The 24,304-nt window shown below is 52.2% G+C and overlaps 3 protein-coding genes and 1 long non-coding RNA gene across 5 annotated transcripts; 2 read left to right on the forward strand and 2 right to left on the reverse strand.

The window, feature by feature from the left end:
* Positions 1-11,871: 11,871 nt before the first annotated feature.
* LOC146760417 (uncharacterized) lies at positions 11,872-12,262 on the reverse strand. The gene is made up of 3 exons (XR_014947692.1): positions 12,199-12,262; positions 12,029-12,100; positions 11,872-11,929 (listed from the first exon to the last, which is right to left on the reverse strand). It is a non-coding gene; the product is annotated as an uncharacterized LOC146760417 (long non-coding RNA).
* A 1,875-nt stretch (positions 12,263-14,137) lies between these two features.
* LOC146760418 (uncharacterized) lies at positions 14,138-16,313 on the reverse strand. The gene is made up of 5 exons (XM_085551431.1): positions 16,120-16,313; positions 15,017-15,915; positions 14,856-14,918; positions 14,686-14,757; positions 14,138-14,586 (listed from the first exon to the last, which is right to left on the reverse strand). Exons 1-5 carry the CDS (start codon positions 16,311-16,313, stop codon positions 14,255-14,257), a joined length of 1,560 nt encoding a protein of 519 aa, XP_085407557.1. The 3' UTR covers positions 14,138-14,254.
* Positions 14,755-18,199, forward strand: LOC107323720 (uncharacterized). Of its 2 annotated transcripts, none has more exons than XM_085551565.1 (8): positions 14,755-15,045; positions 16,651-16,722; positions 16,821-16,892; positions 17,013-17,084; positions 17,174-17,251; positions 17,409-17,522; positions 17,643-17,784; positions 17,889-18,199. In XM_085551565.1, exons 3-8 carry the CDS (start codon positions 16,889-16,891, stop codon positions 18,067-18,069), a joined length of 591 nt encoding a protein of 196 aa, XP_085407691.1. In that variant the 5' UTR covers positions 14,755-15,045; positions 16,651-16,722; positions 16,821-16,888; the 3' UTR covers positions 18,070-18,199. The 2 variants fall into 2 exon arrangements, with proteins under 2 accessions (XP_085407691.1, XP_085407690.1); XM_085551564.1 differs by lacking the exon at positions 14,755-15,045 and adding an exon at positions 15,772-16,399.
* Positions 18,200-19,850: 1,651 nt separating this feature from the next.
* LOC146760419 (RNA/RNP complex-1-interacting phosphatase-like) lies at positions 19,851-24,220 on the forward strand. The gene is made up of 9 exons (XM_085551569.1): positions 19,851-19,933; positions 20,010-20,085; positions 20,901-21,032; positions 21,546-21,669; positions 22,203-22,263; positions 22,554-22,600; positions 22,722-22,794; positions 23,045-23,173; positions 23,663-24,220. Exons 1-9 carry the CDS (start codon positions 19,899-19,901, stop codon positions 23,991-23,993), a joined length of 1,008 nt encoding a protein of 335 aa, XP_085407695.1. The 5' UTR covers positions 19,851-19,898; the 3' UTR covers positions 23,994-24,220.
* Positions 24,221-24,304: the final 84 nt, after the last annotated feature.

Consider the following 24,304-nt stretch of genomic DNA (forward strand, 5'->3'; position numbering starts at 1 on the left):
AGAAGTTCAAGGTGGAGTCAGAGGGCAAACAGTGTCGGCTGGTGGTGATCCAGGTAGAGAAGAAAGATGCAGGGGAGTACAGCTGCGAGGCTGCTGGCCAGAAACTCACCTTCAAGATTCATGTCACAGGTGAGAGAGAACACATTTTGGCCTTTCATTCTAGAATGTTTTAGAAAACGGTCATTAGTTTGTAAGTTTTCCCTGCTATGCTTAAAATTTTTGGAGCTGAACTTTGGGGTGGTTAATTTCTGATGAGGAAATTGAACAAATTATTCTAAATACAGTTGTGAGGCAGCTCCATCTTTTAAAATCTTCAGGAATTTCCTTTTGCTGTGGGAATGAGGCCATAGACAAGAAAGTTCTGATTGCACTTCTCCATTCCCACGTGCCTGTACCACTAGAACAACTCTGCAATGCAGCTGCGTCTCAGGAAGTTTCAGAACAGGGGCTTTGTGTCAAGCACTAGGGGGTGTGCTCTATGTAACATGTTTTTGTCTTGGAAGGGCTCATTTAGCATGGGAGAGAATACTACAGGAATGTTTTGTATAAGTTGATGTTTTGAAGACATAAGTAAATGGCAGCTAGGGGACGAAAGAGTCATGAGAGTCATACAAGAAGCATCACAGAATGCCTTTTGTTGGAAGGGACCTGGAGGATCATCCAGTTCCAATCTCTGTCCTGGAAAGGAACAGAGTTTTATGTAGCCATTCCATTTGTTCTGGTTTACGTTCTTTTTTATTTTCTTTTTTTCAGGCATCATTTCTATACAGTAGACAAAGCCAGCCTATTACATTTGATTTACAGTTTTTAGCTTTTGCTGGTAAGCATTTCAGCTCTCAGGCAGTTTTACCAACAGCTTTGAAGAGCTGAAATGAACCAGCCTGGACACGATGGTCTGTTTTTGTTGGTGTAATGAATTTATGAAGTTAAACTGATTGACCCCATAAGGTTTTACAGTGTATGACTCACGTCTGGCAGAGTTATCACAGCAATGAGTTTATATACTTAGCATTTCAGGAGGCAAATGGTTGGGGATACTCTTTCATTTGCTTGCGTCTCAGAGTGAATCACTAGTATGTGAACCATCCTTCATCTCCTTTGTATTGCTTTTGTGTGTGTCTGTGTGTGGTTTCCCCTGTGAATTTCATTCTTTCCAGTTATATGGAAGTTCTCTTTTGAGCAGTGAAATTAGATGTTCCATCATCAGTCATAATGGTAAAGCTGAGTTGCCACGTTATCTGTGTCCTTTCTGTCTGGCGTCTCAATAACTGCTGCCCCACCACAATATCTGCCTAATACTTCAGCTCCATGGATGCCTCCTTGTGCAAACTGAGAGCCTGTATTTGGTGTGCATAGATCTGGGCTTACATCTGTGCTGGTAAATGCACTAGTGCATGGGCTAAGCAGTCCTGCCTCCTGTGCTGTGGGCATTGAGATGGGGCTCCTACAAGCTGCCCATTGCAAGATATTTAGAAACTAATTGCTGCGGAGGTTTCCATCCTCTTTTCAGACTAACTAAAATTTGGCTAGTGGGATCAAAACAGAAGGGGCAGGGAGGGAGAGCTGACCAAGGACTACTGATGGAACAACTATGAATCCTTGGTTCCTCAGGATTCCCTGCATCAGCAGTTGGCAACAGGAGTAAGGGGGCTCAGGAGGACACTGTGGAGTAGTGTGAAAAATGAGCGAAGAGAGTTACTAATTGATGCCTCTTGGAAAGTAGTCCAAGAGTGGTCCTCTTCATAAACTCTCCTCTTGTGTGTGGTTTTATCTTTATGAGGTGTTCATAACAAGTGATGTGTAGATCTCCCTTATCTCATAATGTCTTTGCCTGCCTGCAGTGAATATGCAGGATACTGGATCATATACCAGCTTCTTTGAATTACTGCTCATGTCAGGAGATAAAATCTGCCTATTCTTTGAACTAACACTGGCGAGGGTTAGTTATTCTGGCTACCGAGAGAATGACACAGCAGATTAAACTCTTTCATTTCCTTCTTTGTCAAATGCCTTTTCATCTAACTGTGTGTCCCATAGAAATTCAGAGCAGTGTTGGCTGAGGGAAGTGAAAATATTTATCTCCTGTGTGTATCTGCCACCCTATTTAGACATGCTGGCAGAGCGCAGAGATTGGAGGAGTTGGATTAGGCAGTAGTTTCCCTATTGCTCACAGAACCACTTTTTCTGTGGTCTCCCAGCTACCCTGTGCCCAGTGGCCTATGCAAGATGGAGCGGAAAAGGCTCATTTTATGAACAAACAGGAACCTTTCTGGTCAGATTAATACCTGTGCTCTTTTAGAGAGATTTAGATACTAGAGATTTTAGGTACTGGAATAGGCTCCCCAGAAAGGTGGTTGAATCACCATCCCTGGTTGTGTTTAAGAGCCTTTTGGATGTGGTACTCAGGGATATGATTTAGTGTAGGGTTTTTAGAGTTAGGGTACTGGTTAGGCTGCGGTTGGACTTGATGATCTTCAATGTCTTTTCCAACCTGGGTAAATCTATGATTCTATGCAGGAACTCTTCTCCTGAGGTTAATCCAAGTTGTATCCAGGCCCTTCAGAAGGAAAGGGATATAGCAGCACAGAAATATGGCCTGATTCTGACATAACTAAATGCAGACCTGGAGAGTTAAAAGGGATTGTGTGATGTTCAAAGGATTTTGAAGCAAAGATGTCCCCTAGGTAAGATTTGTGGCTGACATTCCCCATACATTGTTTGTAGGCACACAAGCTAAGGAGAGACTAGTGATGAGCATGCAGAGAAGCCAATGGTTCAGACAGGTTTGTAGTGACACAACACTGTAGAGTTCTGTCTAGTTCTCCTTGGCATAGTTTGGAAAATAAAGATGAGGTAATTGGTGGTAACCAATATGGCTTCATCAAGGTCAAGCCATGTCTGACAAACTTGGTGGCCTTTCATGATGGAGTAACAGCATCAGTGGATAATGGGAGAGCAACTGACAATCATCTACTTGGACTTGTGCAGAGCATTTGATCCCGTCCTGCATGACATCCTGGTCACCAAACTGGAGAAAAATGATTTTGATGGATGGACCAGTTGCAGGATAGGGAACTGTCTGGATGGTCACACTCAGAGAGCTGCAGTCAATAGCTCAGTGTCCAGGTGGAGGGTGGTGTTGGGACCAGTGTTATTTAACATTTTTGTAGGCAACATGGAGAGTGGAATCAAATGCAGCCTCAGCAAGTTTGCAGATGACACCAAGCTGAGCGGTGCTGTTGATGTGCTAGAGGGAAGGGATGCTACTCAGAGGGACCTGGACAGGCTGGAGAGGTGGGCCCTTGGCAGCCTCATGAACTTGAGTGTGGCCAAGTACAAGGCCCTGCACCTGGGTCAGGGCAATCCCAAGCACAGGCACAGGCTTAGAGGAGAATGATTTGAGAGAAGCCTTGACCCTGAGGAGAAGAGTTGGTGTGGAGGGGGGTGTCCCTGCCTATAGCAGGGGGACTGGAACTAAATGACCTTAAAGATTCAGTCAGTTCTATTGTTTTTCTACCCTTAATTTTGCTTGAAAGGTTTTAGAATAAATGAGATTCTGGTTTCCATGAAAACTGTTTGCAGGGAGCTCCATTGTAGCTAGTAGGTCTGTCTTTAAGTTCAAGGGCAATAATGCATTGACTGTGTTGAAGAGAGAAATGACTCAGGAATGGATGATGGTTTAGAATAAAACATAATCCTACTTATTTTCTATGCAAATATGTGTAAGGAAAAGATGCTGCACTCAGTTCTGGAAATACCCTGACAAACATATCTCTACTGTTTCACAGCTGGAGATATCAAGATTGTTAAAGCACTGGAAGATGTGGAAGTGAATGAATATGGGAGTGCATCTTTTGTCTGTGAGATTTCACACGATGAGGTTCAGACCCAGTGGTACAAAGAGGACAACAAGCTGAAGGCTGATGACAACATCAGAATGCAACAAGATGGTAGGGTGTAAGCGGGGGGTCTTTCTCCTGAGTGGGGGGTGGGTTGGAGATCAAGCATATAAGACATCTGAAATGAAGTGAAGAGGGTTCAGAAGCGAGTTCCCCTTTTGTTTTGGGACTGAGGTTTAGGTGGAACAAGTGACATGGTGGGATGCTTAGTGTGGGACGTGTGATGCTATCCCACCATCCCACACTGCTGGGAGCAGGTAGGAAATGAGTGCAGTTATTTCCAAAGTGGGGGTGAACAGGGCAGTCAGTTCACCTCTCCAAAGAGGTTTTGTCTGACAGTGAGTGTGATCCTTCTGTATCAGATACTTTGAATTTGACGGTGGCTGCATTTGATCAGTCCTTGTAGAAGCCATGTTTAGATTCTGCTTTGGTCTGCTCCATTTCCAGTTCAAAGTCGTTGGACACTAAATGAGACAGCTGCATCTCAGTAAAAGATGTGTTTGAATAGCTGTGATGTGCTTACTATTCAGATTTACAGAGCTGAGGTTTTGTCCTTGGCTATAGCAAAGAAGTCAAATCAGGTGAAATTAATTGTATTTCTGAACTAGACAAGTTTAAGTTTGGTAGCACCTAAATTTGGTGCGGTTTGTCATTGATTTCATCTGAAAGAAACTTGCAGGCTTTTTATCTGCTGTTGTCCCCAGCGTAAGATTATCCATTCACATCCTAAAGTACTTGTTATATTTTCAACTCACTCTTATTTGAATAAAAGCCTCAACAATTGGGAGCAATTTAATAAGCACAGAACAAGAGCTGGACCTTGCATTTGGTAGATACTGTACAGTATTACTTCATAGAAATGTAGTCAATGGCATTCCCTATAGACAATCGTTTGTTTTATCTTTAGAGTCGTTCAAAGAGCCATTGTGAACTTGACATTAATTGGAATGGAATACACGCAAGAGACTTTCCTCTTCTTCCAATTGTCCTCATCCTTTCTTCTCTTCCACCCCTGCTTTGCAGATTACCATATAGAAATCACCAGGAAGTTGGAGGACAAGACAGCTTTGGAACGTCATTCTGTCATCCTGTCCTGTGACTTCAGGCCTTCTCCAAAGGTTGTGAAATGGTTCAAGGGCCGCACACCCATCGAGCCCTCTGAGAAGTACAAGATCAAGAGGGATAAGCATTCAGTAGAGCTCAGAATTCTGAAGCTGAAGCCCGATGATGCTGGTGTGTACAAGTGCAAGGCAGGAATTGCAGAGACTGAGGCCACGCTGACAGCTGAAGGTATGAGCAGGGAGGGTGGCCTCTTCCATGTCCTATTTCACCTCAGATTTCTCTTCTTGAGGTTGACTTCTGCCGTTCTCTCCTGCTAACTTTATACATGTATTATCTTCACATAGATGATTACACAAAGATCATCTAGTCCAACCATTCTACCACATCCCAGTATGATTTATAGTAACAGTGGTAACAGTTCACCTTGTTTCCCCACAGCCCGCAATGTAGAAGTAACGAAGCACCTGCAGGATGTAGAAATTGAAGAAGAGAGCTCTGCTGTCTTCTCCTGCGAGCTGTCCCATAATGACGAGGACGTGGAATGGTTCCTGAATGGCAACCTCCTTTACACCAACAATTACAATGACATCAAGAACGTTGGCAATTGCTGCACACTGACAATGAAGCAGGTTAAGCCTGAGGATGCTGGCACAGTGACAGTGAAGTCAGACAAGGTGTCAGAAAGCGCACCTGAAGGTGATAGGTGGGTCTGATCACACCCCTCCTGGATGTAAGAGATGCTAAGGAGCTCCAGTTCATTCTATTGTGCAGCAGTCCTGCTTCTAAAGCTGACCTCTCTGGGGTGACAAGTCATCAGAGGCTTTCTTCCAGTGGAAGGTTCCATTGCAGCAGATATCAAGGAAGGAGGATGGTTTTGGTGTCCTGCCAAAGCATTCCATTGCTTTTTATCATCATTTTACTTAACACAAGGAGAGTTACAGGAGCAATTTCTTTTACTGCTTCAGTAACATGCAGTGTCAATGCTGTTGTCTCCAAGGATTTATGACTGAAGGAGAGATCATTCAGTGTGTGTTTTGCCTCTGGGATGACTAATGACCAGGCTGTGAGCAACCTGATCTAGCTGTGAATGTCCCTTTTTATTGCAGGGGAGCTGGGCTAGATGGCCTTTAAGGGTCTCTTCCAATTCTAAGGAACTTGTGCCTGAAGTGCAGAAGTGGATGAATTATACCACTTCTTCATATCCTCCCCATGATTACAGAGGAAATACAACAAAACAACATGCATGGTCTTACTGTTGTCATTTGCTTGAATACGAAGACGTCTCTTTTTTATGGTTGAGATTTTTGTTGATATGGGTCAGGAGGAACTCACACTTTTTAGCTTTCTCAATAGGCAAAAAGTTCCAGTTGCTGCAAGCCACCGGGGTAACCAATAGAGGGGCCCTGATCCCCCTTGTGCCATCGGGATGCTCTGGCACGGGATGTGCCTCAAATTCAAAGCTCCTTCCCACCTCCCAAGGAAAAGCAAAGCAACTCAAGCATCTCCAGCAAAGCTGCCCAGCAGACAGCAGGGAATGCAAACAGCTTCTGGCTGCTCCCCTGCACTCCTGTCCTAAGTAAGTGACCCCTCGAGGACTGGATGGGAAATCAGTGCATGACACACGTGAGTGTGCACAGCATTGTGCAAAGCAGTGGGGATCCGTGTGTGTGTGTGTATTTGTGCATGGATGGTGTTGTACACACATTTGTGTCCATGAGTGTACAAACCAGTGGTGTTGCTCAGGTGTGTGTAGGTCTGTGGGTATGTGTGCAAGGACGAGCATGCACATATATGTACGTGCACAGGGGTGTGCAGAGTGTTGGAGCTGCACAAGGACATTGTGGTACCGGTGTGTGCGTGCACTTTGGGAGTGAAAGGAAGGGGTTACACATGTGTGAGTGTGTGTGCGCACAGGGCTGCACTAAGGGATGTGGTTGTGTGAGTGTGTGTGAGCACATAGTGCGTGGATGCGGTGGCACAAATGTGTGCTTGCACAGGGCTGTGCTGAGGAGTTGGGCTGCACACAGGTGCACACAAAGGGATGTTTGAACCCTTTGCCCCTAAGAACAGTTTTCCAGTGTCTCTCGTCCAAGAATTCTTTGAACAGCCTGCAGCTGACTCTCCTGAAGCTCAGGGTCCTGACTTTGCTTTTTGCCAGGCCCGCATTCCTTGAGATGAGGAACTCTAGGAGGGCATGGTCACTACAGCCCTGACCACCTCCAGTCTTAACCCCTGCTGTGCAGCATGTCCAGTAATGCTTCCCTTCACAGAATCACAGAATTACCCGGGTTGGAAGGGACCTCAAGGATCATGTAGTTCCAACTCAGAGAAGTGGCGTGTGTGGCTGCTCTCGTGCGTGTGCCATTGACTCTTTCCTTACCGGAACCGAAGGGAGTTTTGGGGCTCAGCACTGAATGACTGGGCCGGGTTTTCCGGAGCCCCCGGGGCTTTGGGGACATCACTGTGTCGCCGTGTCCCCATGTCCTGGTGCTGATGGGTCTCTGCTCCTTCCCTTCCCCTTGTTGTACTTAGGATTGATCCCCAGCTTGGTGCCTTGTCCCTGGAGCTCTGTCCCATTCATGGCAACTTAATGGGACCAACAGAGCCACTAGTTCCCTCTCATTGATCTATAGAACATCCCGGGTACCCAGCACGGCTCTGCTGATGGGGACCCTGCCCCAGGTTGGTTGGGAGCCCCCACATCTGGAACCAGCTGTAAATAGGGGACAGCAGCAGGACGGTAGGGGGGCTGCTGCAGCACCTATGGGTGCCCAACCCCTCGACATCCCATCAGAGAACCCCCTTATCTGCCCCCCCCAAAAATCCCCCAGTGACTCATTTGGGGCCCAAAAGGCAAATAAAGCAGAAGCTTGGAAGGGGGGGGGGGGTTAATGGGGGACCCTTTGGTCATCTCCCCATTTAGGGGCAAGAAAAGGGGGGGGGCAGAAGGATGGGAGGAAATGGGGGGCTGAGATCCCCCAAAAGCCAGAGGGGGAGAAAGGAGAAGGAGAAGTGGAGGGAGGGGACATGGATGAGGAGACTTGGAGGGTGACATTAACCCTTTGGTTCCAGGAAGGGAACGCTCAGCTTTGACTCAGAGTGAAAACCATCCCCGTCCCGCTGTGATGCTCAGCCAAAACTCCTGCCCTGAAGCTCTCAGCCCGCAACATGCCTCAGTTTCCCCTCGAGTGATGCCACCACCCCCCACCCCTTCAAAGCACCCACGGTGAGTTTGTGGGTACAAATGAGGGGACCCCATCGGGGTGGGGATGTGTCACACCCAGGGGGGAGCTGAGCAGCACTGAGGGGCATCAGCCCCAAGGGGGAAGCCTCCCCCCATGGAAAGAATGGGCTGTTCGCTGCCTTGGGGCAGATGTTGGGGGGCATTAATGAGGTTAAAACCTGGTACTGCCTGAACCCCCCCAGAACAAGTGCTGCCCAAAGCTCCCCAGTGCCCCCTGCTGCTCCCATTGCCTCCCAGTATCAGCATCAACCTCCATGTGCAAAATCAGTGCCCCCCAGCGCTGTCTGTGTCCATCTTTAACCTCCCAGTGCCCCAGGTCAGCACTCAGTGTGTGACCATCTCCTTCCCCAGGCACAAAACAAGGCGATGGGGGCGTTGGAAACTGCAGAATTGATGCAGGACATCAGTGAGGAGCTGCAGCTCTTGGCTCAATGCAACCACTACCAGCATCACCTGGTGGGTGTTGGGGTCTGGGGGGGCTTTGGTGCTGCAGGAAGGAGTGCAGGTGTAACAAAGTGAATACGAAGCATTTAATTTAATTTAATTAATTTAATTAAATGTAATTGAACAGAAAGTAACATAATTTAACATAACAGAATTAAACGTAAAATAACATAGTTTAAAACAAAATTTAACGTAATATAAACCAAAATAAAATATCATAAAATAACATAATAGAGTCCGAGGTGTTGTTGGTGGACAGCCCAGGTTTGGAGGTGTAGGGCTGGGGCTGATGTTGGAGCCCCTGGAGCGCTGCTGCTGCAGGAGCCGGCGAGGAGCCCAGGGCTACAGGGATCTTAACTGCTGTCTCTGGCCGTGTCTCCTGCGGTAGCACATGGGCTGTTTCCAGCTTCTCCAGACGCGGCGCTTTGGGTCTGGAGCATCCTGGCCCTGAGGCAGCTTCCTCTTTGTGGCCTGGATGCTGCCATTGCACAGGGCTGTCGGCTCGTGCAGCTCAGTTGGGCTGGGGACAGCTGCCGTACTCTGGCTGTCCAGCTCAGACAGCAGCTTGTCAAGAAACCCAATCACATCCGCGCCAGCAGCATCTTTGGTCCCTTCCGTTTGGATGTTAACGGGGTCCTGGTTCTGCTGGGGGACCTCCTGAAGACTCGCCACTTCTGAAAAGCCAAGAACATCCCCAGATGATGATCACAGCCTTCCCACAGCCACTCGGTGCAGACACCCCCCCCCAGCAGCTCTGAAGCCTCCAAACTCACCACTGTTGAGCCAGGTGAGCAGATCATCCATGTCGGAGATGTCATCCGGGATCTCAGTGTTGGATGCTGCTGCTGGAAAAGCAAGAACATCCCCAGTGGGTCAATGCCAGCCTTCCCACAGCCACTCAGTGCCAACACCCCCCTTCAAGCTCTACAGCCCCCAGACTCACAGCTGTCCATGGATGTCAGGAGATCCTTGATGTCCTCCGGGATGTCGGAGCTTGGTGTCGCTGCTGGAAAAGCAAGAACATCCCCATTGTGGCAATGCCAGCTTTCCCACAGCCACCCGGTGCGGACAGCCTGCAACCCACCCTGCAGCCCCCAAACTCACCCCCAGATCCCGGTGCTGCGGTGCTGCAGGTGAGTGGAGCCGTGGTGGGTTTGGGGCTCACGGTGGTGGGTGCTGAGTTCCCCTGGTCCTCTTTGTGCACCACAGCATCTCCGAGGGGCTGACCTTCCTGTGCCCGGCGGGTGCGCAGGGAGCAGCGCACGGTGATCACCTGATGCTGCCGTGGTGGTTCTCTGCGGACCTTCTTCAGAGGGCAGCTGGGGGTCTGCACTGGGCAGCTGCCTGCAGACCGCGGGCGCTTCCCATGCAGCCTGGCCCCAGGCCGCAGCCCCATCGGCTGCTGGGGCTGCAGTGTCCCTGTTCGCTGGGGATGTTGCCAGTGTTGGGCAGGGGCATTTAGGGGAGGCATGCCCGGCTTCATCCCCCCAGGGAGGAGCAGCAGGAGGGGTAACTCCTGCCCATCAGCTGGGAGCTGACCCACAACCATGGGGACGGCCCCACGTGGCAGCTGGACGTTTGGGGGCTGCCCCCCACATGGCAGCTGGGCCACATTTGGGGGCTGCCCCCCACGTGGCAGCTGGGCCACATTTAAGAGCAGCCCCCCAGGTGGAAGCTGGACCACGTTAGTGGCCATCCCCGCAGGTGGCAGCTGGATGACAGTCTGGGGCTGCCCCCCAGGTAGGAGCTGGACCACACTTTGGGGCTGCCCCCCAGGTACCAGCTGGACCACATTTGGGGGCAGCGCCCCAGGAGGAAGCTGCACTCCCTGTCTCTGGAATCCTCTTACCCATGGCTGGGCAGAGGCCTGAGGTCCCACAAAGGTGACAGTGGGGACAGAGACAAGGTGCAGTGGCACCTCCACTGCTCTGCTGTTGTTGGAATTCATCACAGCAGTGTCCGGTGCAGTCAAAAAGGATCCAATTAAACCAGCGTCAAGTGTCGGAATCTCCGTCACCATCAACTGAGGAATTCTCTCTGTGGGGAAATGCCCAAATAGAGACTGGGGTGAGATCTGGGGCACTGGGATCACTAGGAGGGTCGCAGTGGAGGAGCAGGAGGAGCTGCTGCCTTACCTGCCGTGGCAGATCGAAAGTGGCAGCGGGGGTTCCGTCACCGCTGAGGCCAGCCCCTCTCCTCTGAGCTCACAATGTCCCTCTGTGACGTTACCCCTGGTGTCACATGCACTGCTCGGTTCCTGCCCCATCACCGGCATTTGCTTGGGCAGATGTTGGGGGGCATTAATGAGGTTAAAACCTGGTACTGCCTGAACCCCCCCCACACCAACAAGTGCTGCCCAAAGCTCCCCAGTGCCCCCTGCTGCTCCCATTGCCTCCCAGTATCAGCATCAACCTCCATGTGCAAAATCAGTGCCCCCCAGCGCTGTCTGTGTCCATCTTTAACCTCCCAGTGCCCCAGGTCAGCACTCAGTGTGTGACCATCTCCTTCCCCAGGCACAAAACAAGGCGATGGGGGCGTTGGAAACAGCAGAATTGATGCAGGACATCAGTGAGGAGCTGCAGCTCTTGGCTCAATGCAACCACTACCAGCATCACCTGGTGGGTGTTGGGGTCTGGGGGGGCTTTGGTGCTGCAGGAAGGAGTGCAGGTGTAACAAAGTGAATACGAAGCATTTAATTTAATTTAATTAATTTAATTAAATGTAATTTAACAGAAAGTAACATAGTTTAACATAACAGAATTAAACGTAAAATAACATAGTTTAAAACAAAATTTAACGTAATATAAACCAAAATAAAATATCATAAAATAACATAATAGAGTCCGAGGTGTTGTTGGTGGACAGCCCAGGTTTGGAGGTGTAGGGCTGGGGCTGATGTTGGAGCCCCTGGAGCGCTGCTGCTGCAGGAGCCGGCGAGGAGCCCAGGGCTACAGGGATCTTAACTGCTGTCTCTGGCCGTGTCTCCTGCGGTAGCACATGGGCTGTTTCCAGCTTCTCCAAACGCGGCGCTTTGGGTCTGGAGCATCCTGGCCCTGAGGCAGCTTCCTCTTTGTGGCCTGGATGCTGCCATTGCACAGGGCGGTCGGCGCAGGCAGCTCAGTTGGGCTGGGGACAGCTGCCGTACTCTGGCTGTCCAGCTCAGACAGCAGCTTGTCAAGAAATGCAATCACATCCGCGCCAGCAGCATCTTTGGTCCCTTCTGTCTGGATGTTAACGGGGTCCTGGTTCTGCTGGGGGACCTCCTGAAGACTCGCCACTTCTGAAAAGCCAAGAACATCCCCAGATGATGATCACAGCCTTCCCACAGCCACTCGGTGCAGACACCCCCCCCCAGCAGCTCTGAAGCCTCCAAACTCACCACTGTTGAGCCACGCGAGCAGATCATCCATGTCGGAGATGTCATCCGGGATCTCAGAGTTGGATGCTGCTGCTGGAAGAGCAAGAACATCCCCAGTGGGTCAACACCAGCCTTCCCACAGCCACTCAGTGCCAACACCCCCCTTTGAGCTCTACAGCCCCCAGACTCACAGCTGTCCATGGATGTCAGGAGATCCTTGATGTCCTCCGGGATGTCAGAGCTTGGAGTCGCTGCTGGAAAAGCAAGAACATCCCCATTGTGGCAATGCCAGCTTTCCCACAGCCACCCGGTGCGGACAGCCTGCAACCCACCCTGCAGCCCCCAAACTCACCACCAGATCCCGGTGCTGCGGTGCTGCAGGTGAGTGGAGCCGTGGTGGGTTTGGGGCTCACGTTGGTGGGTGCTGAGTTCCCCTGGTCCTTTGTTTGCACCACAGCATCTCCGAGGGGCTGACCTTCCTGTGCCCGGCGGGTGCGCAGGGAGCAGCGCACGGTGATGACCTGATGCTGCCGTGGTGGTTCTCTGCGGACCTTCTTCAGAGGGCGGCTGGGGGTCTGCATTGGGCAGCTGCCTGCAGACCGCGGGCGCTTCCCATGCAGCCTGGCCCCAGGCCGCAGCCCCATCGGCTGCTGGGGCTGCAGTGTCCCTGCCCGCTGGGGATGTTGCCGGTGTTGGGCAGGGGCATTTGGGGGAGGCATGCCCGGCTTCATCCCCCCAGGGAGGAGCAGCAGGAGGGGTAACTCCTGCCCATCAGCTGGGAGCTGACCCACAACCATGGGGACGACCCCAGGTGGCAGCTGGACGTTTGGGGGCTGCCCCCCACGTGGCAGCTGGGCCACATTTGGGGGCTGCCCCCCACGTGGCAGCTGGGCCACATTTAAGAGCAGCCCCCCAGGTGGCAGCTGGACCACGTTAGTGGCCATCCCCGCTGGTGGCAGCTGGATGACAGTCTGGGGCTGCCCCCCAGGTAGGAGCTGGACCACACTTTGGGGCTGCCCCCCAGGTACCAGCTGGATCACATTTGGGGGCATCCCCCCAGGTAGCAGCTGGACCACATTTGGGGGCATCCCCCCAGGTGGCAGCTGGACCACATTTGGGGGCATTGCCCCAGCTGGAAGCTGCGCTCCCTGTCTCTGGACACCTCTTACCCATGGCTGGGCAGAGGCCTGAGGTCCCACAATGGTGACAGTGGGGACAGAGACAGGTTGCAGTGGCATGTTGGACTGCATCACAGCAATGTCCAGTGGAGTCAAAAAGGATCCAATTAAACCAGCGTCAAGTGTCGGAATCTCCGTCACCATCAACTGAGGAATTCTCTCTGTGGGGAAATGCCCAAATAGAGACTGGGGTGAGATCTGGGGCACTGGGATCACTTGGAGGGTCGCAGTGGAGGAGCAGGAGGAGCTGCTGCCTTACCTGCCGTGGCAGATCGAAAGTGGCAGCGGGGGTTCCGTCACCGCTGAGGCCAGCCCCTCTCCTCTGAGCTCACAATGTCCCTCTGTGACGTTACCCCTGGTGTCACATGCACTGCTCGGTTCCTTCCCCATCACCGGCATTTGCTTGGGGCAGATGTTGGGGGGCATTAATGAGGTTAAAACCTGGTACTGCCTGAACCCCCCCAGAACAAGTGCTGCCCAAAGCTCCCCAGTGCCCCCTGCTGCTCCCATTGCCTCCCAGTATCAGCATCAACCTCCATGTGCAAAATCAGTGCCCCCCAGCGCTGTCTGTGTCCATCTTTAACCTCCCAGTGCCCCAGGTCAGCACTCAGTGTGTGACCATCTCCTTCCCCAGGCACAAAACAAGGCGATGGGGGCGTTGGAAACAGCAGAATTGATGCAGGACATCAGTGAGGAGCTGCAGCTCTTGGCTCAATGCAACCACAACCAGCATCACCTGGTGGGTGTTGGGGACTGGGGGGGCTTTGGTGCTGCAGGAAGGAGTGCAGGTGTAACAAAGTGAATACGAAGCATTTAATTTAATTTAATTAATTTAATTAAATGTAATTTAACAGAAAGTAACATAGTTTAACATAACAGAATTAAACGTAAAATAACATAGTTTAAAACAAAATTTAACGTAATATAAACCAAAATAAAATATCATAAAATAACATAATAGAGTCCGAGGTGTTGTTGGTGGACAGCCCAGGTTTGGAGGTGTAGGGCTGGGGCTGATGTTGGAGCCCCTGGAGCGCTGCTGCTGCAGGAGCTGGCGAGGAGCCCAGGGCTACAGGGATCTTAACTGCTGTCTCTGGCCGTGTCTCCTGCGGTAGCACATGGGCTGTTTCCAGCTTCTCCAAACGCGGCGCTTTGGGTCTGGAGCATCCTGGCCCTGAGGCAGCTTCCTCTTTGTGGCCTGGATGCTGCCATTGCACAGGGCTGTCGGCGCAGGCAGCTCAGTTGGGCTGGGGACAGCTGCCGTACTCTGGCTGTCCAGCTCAGACAGCAGCTTGTCAAGGAATGCCATCACATCCGCGCCAGCAGCATCTTTGGTCCCTTCCGTTTGGATGTTAACGGGGTCCTGGTTCTGCTGGGGGACCTCCTGAAGACTCGCCACTTCTGAAAAGCCAAGAACATCCCCAGATGATGATCACAGCCTTCCCACAGCCACTCGGTGCAGACACCCCCCCCCAGCAGCTCTGAAGCCTCCAGACTCACCTCTGTTGAGCCAGGCGAGCAGATCATCCATGTCGGAGATGTCATCCGGGATCTCAGTGTTGGATGCTGCTGCTGGAAAAGCAAGAACATCCCCAGTGGGTCAATGCCAGCCTTCCCACAGCCACTCAGTGCCAACACCCCCCTTTGAGCTCTACAGCCCCCAGACTCACAGCTGTCCATGGATGTCAGGAGATCCTTGATGTCCTCCGGGATGTCTGAGCTTGGTGTCGCTGCTGGAAAAGCAAGAACATCCCCATTGTGGCAATGCCAGCTTTCCCACAGCCACCCGGTGCGGACAGCCTGCAACCCACCCTGCAGCCCCCAAACTCACCACCAGATCCCGGTGCTGCGGTGCTGCAGGTGAGTGGAGCCGTGGTGGGTTTGGGGCTCACGTTGGTGGGTGCTGAGTTCCCCTGGTCCTCTTTGCGCACCACAGCATCTCCGAGGGGCTGACCTTCCTGTGCCCGGCGGGTGCGCAGGGAGCAGCGCACGGTGATGACCTGATGCTGCCGTGGTGGTTCTCTGCGGACCTTCTTCAGAGGGCGGCTGGGGGTCTGCATTGGGCAGCTGCCTGCAGACCGCGGGCGCTTCCCATGCAGCCTGGCCCCAGGCCGCAGCCCCATCGGCTGCTGGGGCTGCAGTGTCCCTGCCCGCTGGGGATGTTGCCGGTGTTGGGCAGGGGCATTTGGGGGAGGCATGCCCGGCTTCATCCCCCCAGGGAGGAGCAGCAGGAGGGGTAACTCCTGCCCATCAGCTGGGAGCTGACCCACAACCATGGGGACAACCCCAGGTGGCAGCTGGACGTTTGGGGGCTCCCCCCCACGTGGCAGCTGGGCCACATTTGGGGGCTGCCCCCCACGTGGCAGCTGGGCCACATTTAGGGGCTGCCCCCCACGTGGCAGCTGGACCACGTTAGTGGCCATCCCCGCTGGTGGCAGCTGGGTGACAGTCTGGGGCTGCCCCCCAGGTAGGAGCTGGACCACATTTAGGGGCATCCCCCCATGTGGCAGCTGGACCACATTTGGGGGGATCCCCCCATGTGGCAGCTGGACCACATTTGGGGGCTTCCCCCCAGGTGGCAGCTGGACTACATTTGGGGGCAGCGCCCCAGGAGGAAGCTGCGCTCCCTGTCTCTGGAAACCTCTTACCCATGGCTGGGCAGAGGCCTGAGGTCCCACAAAGGTGACAGTGGGGACAGAGACAAGGTGCAGTGGCACCTCCACTGCTCTGCTGTTGTTGGAATTCATCACAGCAGTGTCCGGTGCAGTCAAAAAGGATCCAATTAAACCAGCGTCAAGTGTCGGAATCTCCGTCACCATCAACTGAGGAATTCTCTCTGTGGGGAAATGCCCAAATAGAGACTGGGGTGAGATCTGGGGCACTGGGATCACTAGGAGGGTCGCAGTGGAGGAGCAGGAGGAGCTGCTGCCTTACCTGCCGTGGCAGATCGAAAGTGGCAGCGGGGGTTCCGTCACCGCTGAGGCCAGCCCCTCTCCTCTGAGCTCACAATGTCCCTCTGTGACGTTACCCCTGGTGTCACATGCACTGCTCGGTTCCTGCCCCATCACCGGCATTTGCTTTGGCTGTGATCGTGGTGGTGACAGCTTGAGATTAGTGTGGAGAGCCATGGCCTCTGCCCGTCTCATCATCATCCTCCTTTTGGCCACAATGTTTTGGAAATTCATTGCTGCTCAATGGCAAGAACCAGGACCAGGTGGGTGAGCAAAGCTGAGCAGAATGGGGGGCAAGAAATCAGACTGTGTCCCCGTGGCCATTGCATGGGGGACGTGCTGGGCAGGGGAAGAACCAGGCAGGTTTTTCCTTGTGCGCTGTAGCATCTCCTTCCTTTGTGCCCATCAAAGACCTGCAGTATGAAGGGCCCGAGTGGGTAATGCTGCTCCATGTGGAACAAGACGGCATTGCACACGTTTAATGGAAATTTCTCTCGTCTGTTTCTTATTGTAGATAATTACCCGGGTTCATTTAACGCTGTTCCCTGGTCGGATGGTGCTTCTGTTCCTGAGGTGGAACCCAGAGGTGATTGCAAGCGCACAGCCTTGGGGGGCTCCCCCTCTTCTTTTCCTCTATTCCCTTTCCGTGTTTGACACGAGCTGCTCTGTTCTGTTTGGTTACAGGTGTGAGTGGAGGGGAATGGGATGCAGAATCTCAGCCACCTCTTGTAGCAAAACCGAGAGTGGATGGTATGGGTAAGTGAGAGCACAGAGCTGCATGTGCCCCGTCCCTGCACCATCCCCTGGCACCAGTTGTGCCGTTCCGCAGTGATATGGATTGCAGTGTATGATGGAAAGCTCTCATGGTTCTTGTAGAAGTGCCTCCAGAGAGGTCTGTGCCAAAGCCGAAGCTGGATGACGTGCTGGAGCCCCGCTGGTATCCCAGTGGTGAGTAGTCTGTCTGGATGGACTTCCCCAGAGAGCGCTCAGTTCAATGGCTGGTGTGTCTGAAACGTGCCCTGCTTCGTTCTGTGCAGGCCCTGTCAGACGGATGGGGAAACTGAGAAGGATTTCACCAAGGATGAGGACGATGACCAGACAAAATGAAGTGCCTGGTGGGTCTATTTCTGTCAGTTACCTGAACTGGGAAACTGATCTACATATACATACACAAAATACTGATGCCTTTGGAGACGTAATGCCTCCTGAGGATGTCCTCCTCCTGACAAGGGCAGATATTGACAGTCCCACTCTGCTGCCTTCTTTCTAAAGAGATCAATGGAGATTCTGTAGACAAGCCCGTGATTCAGCAGGGCAACAGCCGCACGCAGCCCATCTACAGCTTCCCTGATGACACGGAGGACATGAGAGCAGCTGGCGCTGCAGGTGAAGGCCGTGCAGAGCTCTATGGCTGACGGTCGGAGCTTCTGTTGTTGCAGAGCTCTGCTGAGATTGCCTGCTGGGCATGAGGTGCAGAACTGACCAGAGTTGTTCCTTCATTTACAGCTGATAAAGAAGCCAACAATGGGATCCTTTTGAGAGATGCCCCCATGTATTGCTTGAAGGGCGCTATAGCTGTATTTGTTCCCGTGATCCTGGCCATAATCGGCTGTTTCATTTATATCCGATGGCGGAGGCAGAGACACCAGTGAGTAGCTCCCCCTTCCCAGCACGCTCTTTATTCCACTTCTGCTCCAGGCGGAAGGAGAGCGGGGCATTTAGCCGTGCCCTCAGCATCTCCCATCTCTACAGGCAACTCACGGAAATGGCGAAAGCCCGCATTGCTGCCCGTGGTGGATCACCATATGCAGACAGACGTCCCGCCCGGATGCCGCCCCCCCCGCGTTCCCCCAGCCCCATCTACTCACCAGAAAGACCCCGCCGGCCGCCACCCCCACCACCACCCCCACCTCGATCCTACAGGGGATTTTAGCGGCCTTTCCTCCCTGCAGTCTGTAACATCACCCTCCTGGGACAACAGCTTCTGCCATCAGCTGTGACTGTCAGGGTTTCTATTGCAATTATCAAACATCAAATTATCAAATAAATCAATTAAAACATCATTACTGTGCTGTTTGTGTCACTTTTGGGTGAGTCCTCCAAGAGTCGCCTGTTGAGAGAGGAGGAGGCCTGGCTGTATCTGTGCAGGGTGTGAAATGCCCATAGGAAATGGCTTCTGCTCTGGAGGGAAAGGAGCTCTTCATGGGGGGAGATGATGGGACAAAGGGGACCGGTGCTCTTTAACATCTTTATTAATGACATCGATGAGGGAATGGAGTGCACCCTCAGCAAGTTTGCTGATGACACCAAGCTGAGTGGTGCTGTCGATACGGTGGAGGGAACGGATGCCATTCAGAGGGACCTTGACAGGCTGGAAAGCTGGGCTCGGGTGAACCTAATGAGGTTCAACACGGCAAAGTGCAAGGTTTTGCACTTGGGCCAGAAGAACCCCAGGCACCTGTACAGGCTGGGAGGAGTGGTCCTTGAGAGCAGCTCGGCTGAGAAGGACCTGGGGGTCCTGATGGATGAGAGACTCAGCCAGAGCCAGCAGTGCGCTCTGGCAGCTCGGAAAGCAAATGGGAACCTGGGCTCCATCAGGAGAGGGGTGGTCAGCAGGGATAGGGAGGTGATTGTCCCTCTCTACTCGGCTCTTGTGAGGCCCCATCTCTCATACTGTGTCCAGGTGTGGAGCCCTCAGTACAAAAAAGACATGGAGATTTTGGAAAGGGTCCAGAGGAGGGACAGGAAGATGATCAGGGGGCTGGAGCACCTCCCCTATGAGGACAGGCTGAGGGAGTTGGGTTTGTTCAGCCTGGAGAAGAGAAGGTTGCGGGGTGACCTCACTGCAGCCTTTCAATACCTGAAGGGAACTTACTCTTCCCTTAAACTCTTGGAAAGGGCTGACAATAGCCAGGACAGGGGGAAATGGTTTTAAGTTAAAAGAGGGAAGATTTAGGTTGGATGTTAGGGGGAAGTTCTTCACTAGGAGAGTGGTTAGGCCCTGGAACAGGCTGCACAGGGAGGTTGTGGATGCCCCGTCCTTGGAGGTGTTCAAGGCCAGGTTGGACAGGGCCATGGGCAACATGATCTGTGGGGGATCTATGGGGTCTATGGGGCCTCTATGGGGATCTATGGGGTCTCGATGGGGATGAGTGCGGTCTATGGGGTCTCTATGGGGTCTATGGGGTCTCTATGGGGATCTATGGGGTCTCCTGGGCAACCTGATCTAGTAAAGGTGTATGTTTGGTGGCCCTGCCAGGCAGGGGGTTGGAACTACATGATCCTTGAGGTTCCTTCCAACCCGGGTCATTCTGTGATTCTGTGTGAAAGGGGGATGGGTTCAATGGAAAGGAGGGGAGGTTCTTCACAGAGGGGCAGCTGAGGCCCCAGCACTGCTGCACAGAGCGGCCCTGGCTGCCCCATCCCTGTGGGTGCCTCCAACTCAGCTCCCATTGCAGTCAATGCAGATGAAGGTGGCTGATGACGCTCTGTTTGATGCTGGCATTGCATGGCAGCCCCCAAACATCCTCCTGTTTGTTGCCTCCCTTCACACATCGGCCTGGAGCAGCAGCACAGGGGCTGCTGGGGTCCTCCGAGGGGGGTCGCTCCGCCAGGGGGCGCTGTGACCGCAGCCGGCCCGGCTCCGTCGTGATGCCGTCACGCAGACGGCGGCCTCGCGGAAGCGGAAGTAACGGAAGCGCAATTAACGGAAGCGGAAGTAACGGAAGCGGAAGTACCGGTTGCGTCCCCGCCGCCGTCACCATGCCGGGCCGTGGCCGTTCTCGCGTCCCGGAGCGGTGAGTGCCGCACGGTTTCTAATCTGAGAGAGGTTTGGTGGCTCCGGCTGTAACCTCCTTCCGCTTCCGTTTGCAGGTGGACCGATTACGTCCCGTTAGGCCGCAGGCTGCCGGGCACCCGCTTCATCGCCTTCAAAGTGCCCCTGAGGAAGGTGAGCGGGGAGCGAGGGCCGCCCCGGGATCCCACCCGGCTGCTGCTCATTGCGGGCTGCCCGTGTCCGGTTGGTCCCAATGTAAAGCACCAACGGGCCGGTGCTGGGCTGGGGGTTGAGGCCCCTCCAGGGGAAACAGTGATGGGACGAGGAGAAACGGCTTTAAAATGAGACGGGGCAGGTTTAGGTTGAATCTGAGGGGGAAGTTTTTCCACCCAGAGGGTGGTGACACACTGAACAGGTTGCCCAAGGAGGCTGTGGGTGCCCCATCCCTGCAGGCATTAAATGGAACAAGGAGGCTGTGGATGCCCCATCCCTGCAGGCATTAAATGGAACAAGGAGGCTGTGGATGCCCCATCCCTGCAGGCATTAAATGGAACAAGGAGGCTGTGGATGCCCCATCCCTGCAGGCATTAAATGGAACAAGGAGGCTGTGGATGCCCCATCCCTGCAGGCATTAAATGGAACAAGGAGGCTGTGGATGCCCCATCCCTGCAGGCATTAAATGGAACAAGGAGGCTGTGGATGCCCCATCCCTGCAGGCATTAAATGGAACAAGGAGGCTGTGGGTGCCCCATCCCTGCAGGCATTAAATGGAACAAGGAGGCTGTGGATGCCCCATCCCTGCAGGATTCAAGGCCAGGCTGAATGTGGCTCTGGGCAGCCTGGGCTGCTGGTTGGGACCCTGCACACAGCAGGGGGTTGAACTGCGTGATGTTTGTGGTCCTTTGCAATCCAGGCCATTCTATGGTTGCTGGGAGCAGTGGCAGCTCACCAGTCACAGTGCAGCTGTGTTTAATGTTGTTTTCCCTCAGAGCTTTAATCAGAACCTTCACCCGGATGAGAGGTTTTCACCTTGCGACCTCATTGAGAAAATCAAAGAGCAGAAAGAAGAATTGGGCCTCATCATTGACCTGACGTACACAACGCGCTACTACGGACCTGAGGTCAGTGTCAGGCTCAGCACAGGGTCTCTTCAAGCCCTGATATTGCTGCTGAGTGGGAAGACTTTAGTGAGAAGGGAACTTTAAAGGGCATCAAACACTTAAATCTCCTGGCAGGGAAATGTGGGGAAGCATCTCAGAGCCATTTGGGTTGGGGTCTTTGTCTTTGATCATGCGTGATGTTGAGGACTCCAGCCTTTCTCTTTCTACAACCACTACATGTTTTTGGTTACCCTAAAGGTGGTTTTGTGGGCTGTTCTGAAGCAGTTGATTACAATGGATTTTGGCTCATGGTGTACAGGAAAAGTTATTCCAAGCTCAGCGCTTTGCCTTTCTTGGGGAGGAAGGAGAGAAAACACCACTGGGTTATTCTGAAACACTGGCAGTGTGTTCAAGTGGTGTCATTTTCTTACCTCAAACCATTGCTGCTCTTTTGGTTTCAGTTGGAATGCTGATTTCTTGCATCTTTTTGTCAGCAGTTCTCTGTTCTATCCTCTCCTCTTTTGTTTCTTGTAGGAGCTGCCAGCTACGCTCAGGTACTCAAAGATCCTGACCATGGGACACGAAATACCCAACAACCAGACTATTTTTCAGTTCAAACGTGTTGTGGAAAGCTTTTTGAGAGACAACAAAGACAACGGTAATGTGAATTTCCCTTCTGTTACCATGCGTTGCCTATAGGAAGGGGGGTGTTCTCAGTTAACCTTCATGCACAGCATGAATTTCCTTTCCTCCTCTTGGTGTGTGAATGTCCAAGCAATGAGATCAGGCTGTTGTGGTAGAGGAGTTTGTGCTGGCTGGTAGGTAGCATTGGGTCCTTGTGTTGGTTGGGTCCTTATTGTTGTCTCTAGTATCTATGTAAGTAATGATGGGTGATTAGCAGCGGTGTGAATGGGAACCTGTCAGTGCTTGGGCAATGTGGGATAGAGCACATTTCACAGAGCATTTAGAAACATCCTCCCTGCAGTGAGCTTTGGGATCATGAAATTATGGGATGAAATGAACCGGTGAGCCAAACCAGCTGTGATAACCAACCACAAACAGGACTTTGTTGCATGATCCTTGCAGTTTATTTACGCTTGTTAGGGTTGGAGGACCAATGTTAAGCTTGCTTTGCTCTGACTTGGTTTAGGAAAATCAACACTGCTCTGACTCGGTTGCTGTTTGTTGCAGATAAACTTATCGGAGTGCATTGCACACATGGCTTAAACAGAACTGGCTACCTGGTCTGTAGGTGAGTTGTTTGTTGGAGTGCATTAGCTGGGGGTGTTGCCTGCTTTCCCCAGCAAAAGGGATCAAGTGTTGGATGTAATCCAAGGCCTGCAAGGATCCAAAGCTTGTAAGCTTAGCAAAGATGTTGCTTGCAGGGATGTGTTGAAATCAGACATAAGCAGCAGCCAAGTGCTGATATTCAAATCTGGCTTGTAAACAGAAGCTCGAACAAATTCCTATTCATGTTTGAATTGTTTGTAAGTGGCTTTGGGGTTACTCGTGTGATTAGAGCTGTCTTGTTGCTCTGCTCAGGTACCTGATTGATGTTGAAGGCATGGAGCCCAACGCTGCAATAGAGTGTACGTACATGTATGTTCCTCTTGTCAAGATACAAAATACTTACCGTGGGCTCCTGGTTGTAAATGGGCTTGTGCTTGTTCCATTGGAGCACTGTTAGAACTCAGACCTTTCTTTCTCCAGTGTTCAACAGAGCTCGAGGGCATCCCATTGAGAGAATGAACTACATTGAAGATCTACAGAGAAGATCTGGAAAGTGAGTGCACACACAGAACGAGAGCTGTAATAGATAGACTTTAAGCTTGGCTGACTGCTGCTGCTTGAGGTGGAAGTGGGATGAGGAAGAAGGTGGGCAGCTGTGACACGTGGGGTTACAGATCCACATGGCCTGACCAGCTGCCCTAATTGGGAGGTTTGAAAGGGGGTTGATTGAAGTGTGAGAGGGCTGTTGTGATCACTTGATGAATGGTTCGTGAGCCCAGCCATGACCCAGAGTTCTGTTTAAGGAGACGTGAAGTGAAGAACTTGGGGTCAGTCCCGATCAAACAAAGAGTGGATGCTGTGTGGAACAGTAGAAAGCAGAAGGCAGAGCATCACCCACAGCGTTCAGAAAACCTCCTGTTAACAACGTCCAGGTGGGTTTTTGCCTCTTTCCTCTGTGCTTGCTGTACAGCTGAGCAGATAGAACCAAAAATGCTCTTTTTTCTTTTCCTTTTTAAGCAACTTAAATTCATGTTTTTACAAGTTTAGATGCAACGTTGCTACGTACAGCAGAGCATCCATTGCTGTTTGTAGGGGTTGTGGAGGAAGGGGATCCTCCCTGTGTCTTCGTAGTGCTGAAGTATCCTTGTGTCTGCAGCAGCATGAAGCTGTTTGCCTCTGGATAACACACTTGTGTCTGCAGATGTGGAGTAGCATCCCTTACAGTGTAGGCTGTAGTTCCTGGTGGGGCTGCAGTGTGATACTTCAGGGACAAGAGGATTTAGTTTGTGTCAGTGGGAGCTGTTCTTCAACCCACAGGGTTGAAAGGATCCAAAAGTCCTCAGCAGAACCCAGGAGAGACTGGAGGGAGGTGGGGGGGGAGGGTTGAATTCTCCAGTCCTGACTTTCAGATCTTCTTTCAGGAACTCTGTCTGTGCCAAGAAGAAGAAAAAGGGGAATCACAGAGTGCCAGAACAACAGCAGGAGTTGGTGCACAAACCTGGCACGGCTGAGAAAAGGTGGCCTTGCAGTTTGGGTCAGAGGAACTGTTCGGTTTCAATGCCTTATAATAAGAAACAACGCAACGAAGCCTCCTTCCTACCTCCAAATCCCCTCCACCAGCAACCACAGGAGACGTGCATGGCCAGGAAGCGCCGGCGGCGGCGTAAGAAAAGGATGGAAGAACTGAAAGGCACAAGAGCATCCAGTCAGGGCTGCGTCTCCACAAGGGGCTCCAAACTGAGTCAGCTGTGACGTCCAGCAGCAGCTGAGCTGGATGCTGGGAACTGGATGGAGGCATCATTCACATCAGCACAGCTCTCTCCTTTCCCTTTAGGTTCCCCCCAACCCCCTTTTTTAATGCTTTTCTGGGTACTTTTAACAAGTGGCTCAGTTGGAATCGCTCTGTGCTGTTCCGCAGTCCTGGCTCCGTTTCTCAAGTGACGGAGGGAATAAATGGAACTGGATTCAATCTAAAGAAACGCCATTGGGAGCATCTTTAACCTTCCATAGCAGGGCTTTTGTTGAGCATCTCTTTAACCTTCCACAACAGGGCTTTTGTTCAG

The sequence above is a fragment of the Coturnix japonica genome, chromosome 6 (assembly GCF_054131305.1).
Source record: "Coturnix japonica strain WE chromosome 6, WE-NBRP24, whole genome shotgun sequence".
Lineage (NCBI taxonomy): Eukaryota > Metazoa > Chordata > Aves > Galliformes > Phasianidae > Coturnix > Coturnix japonica.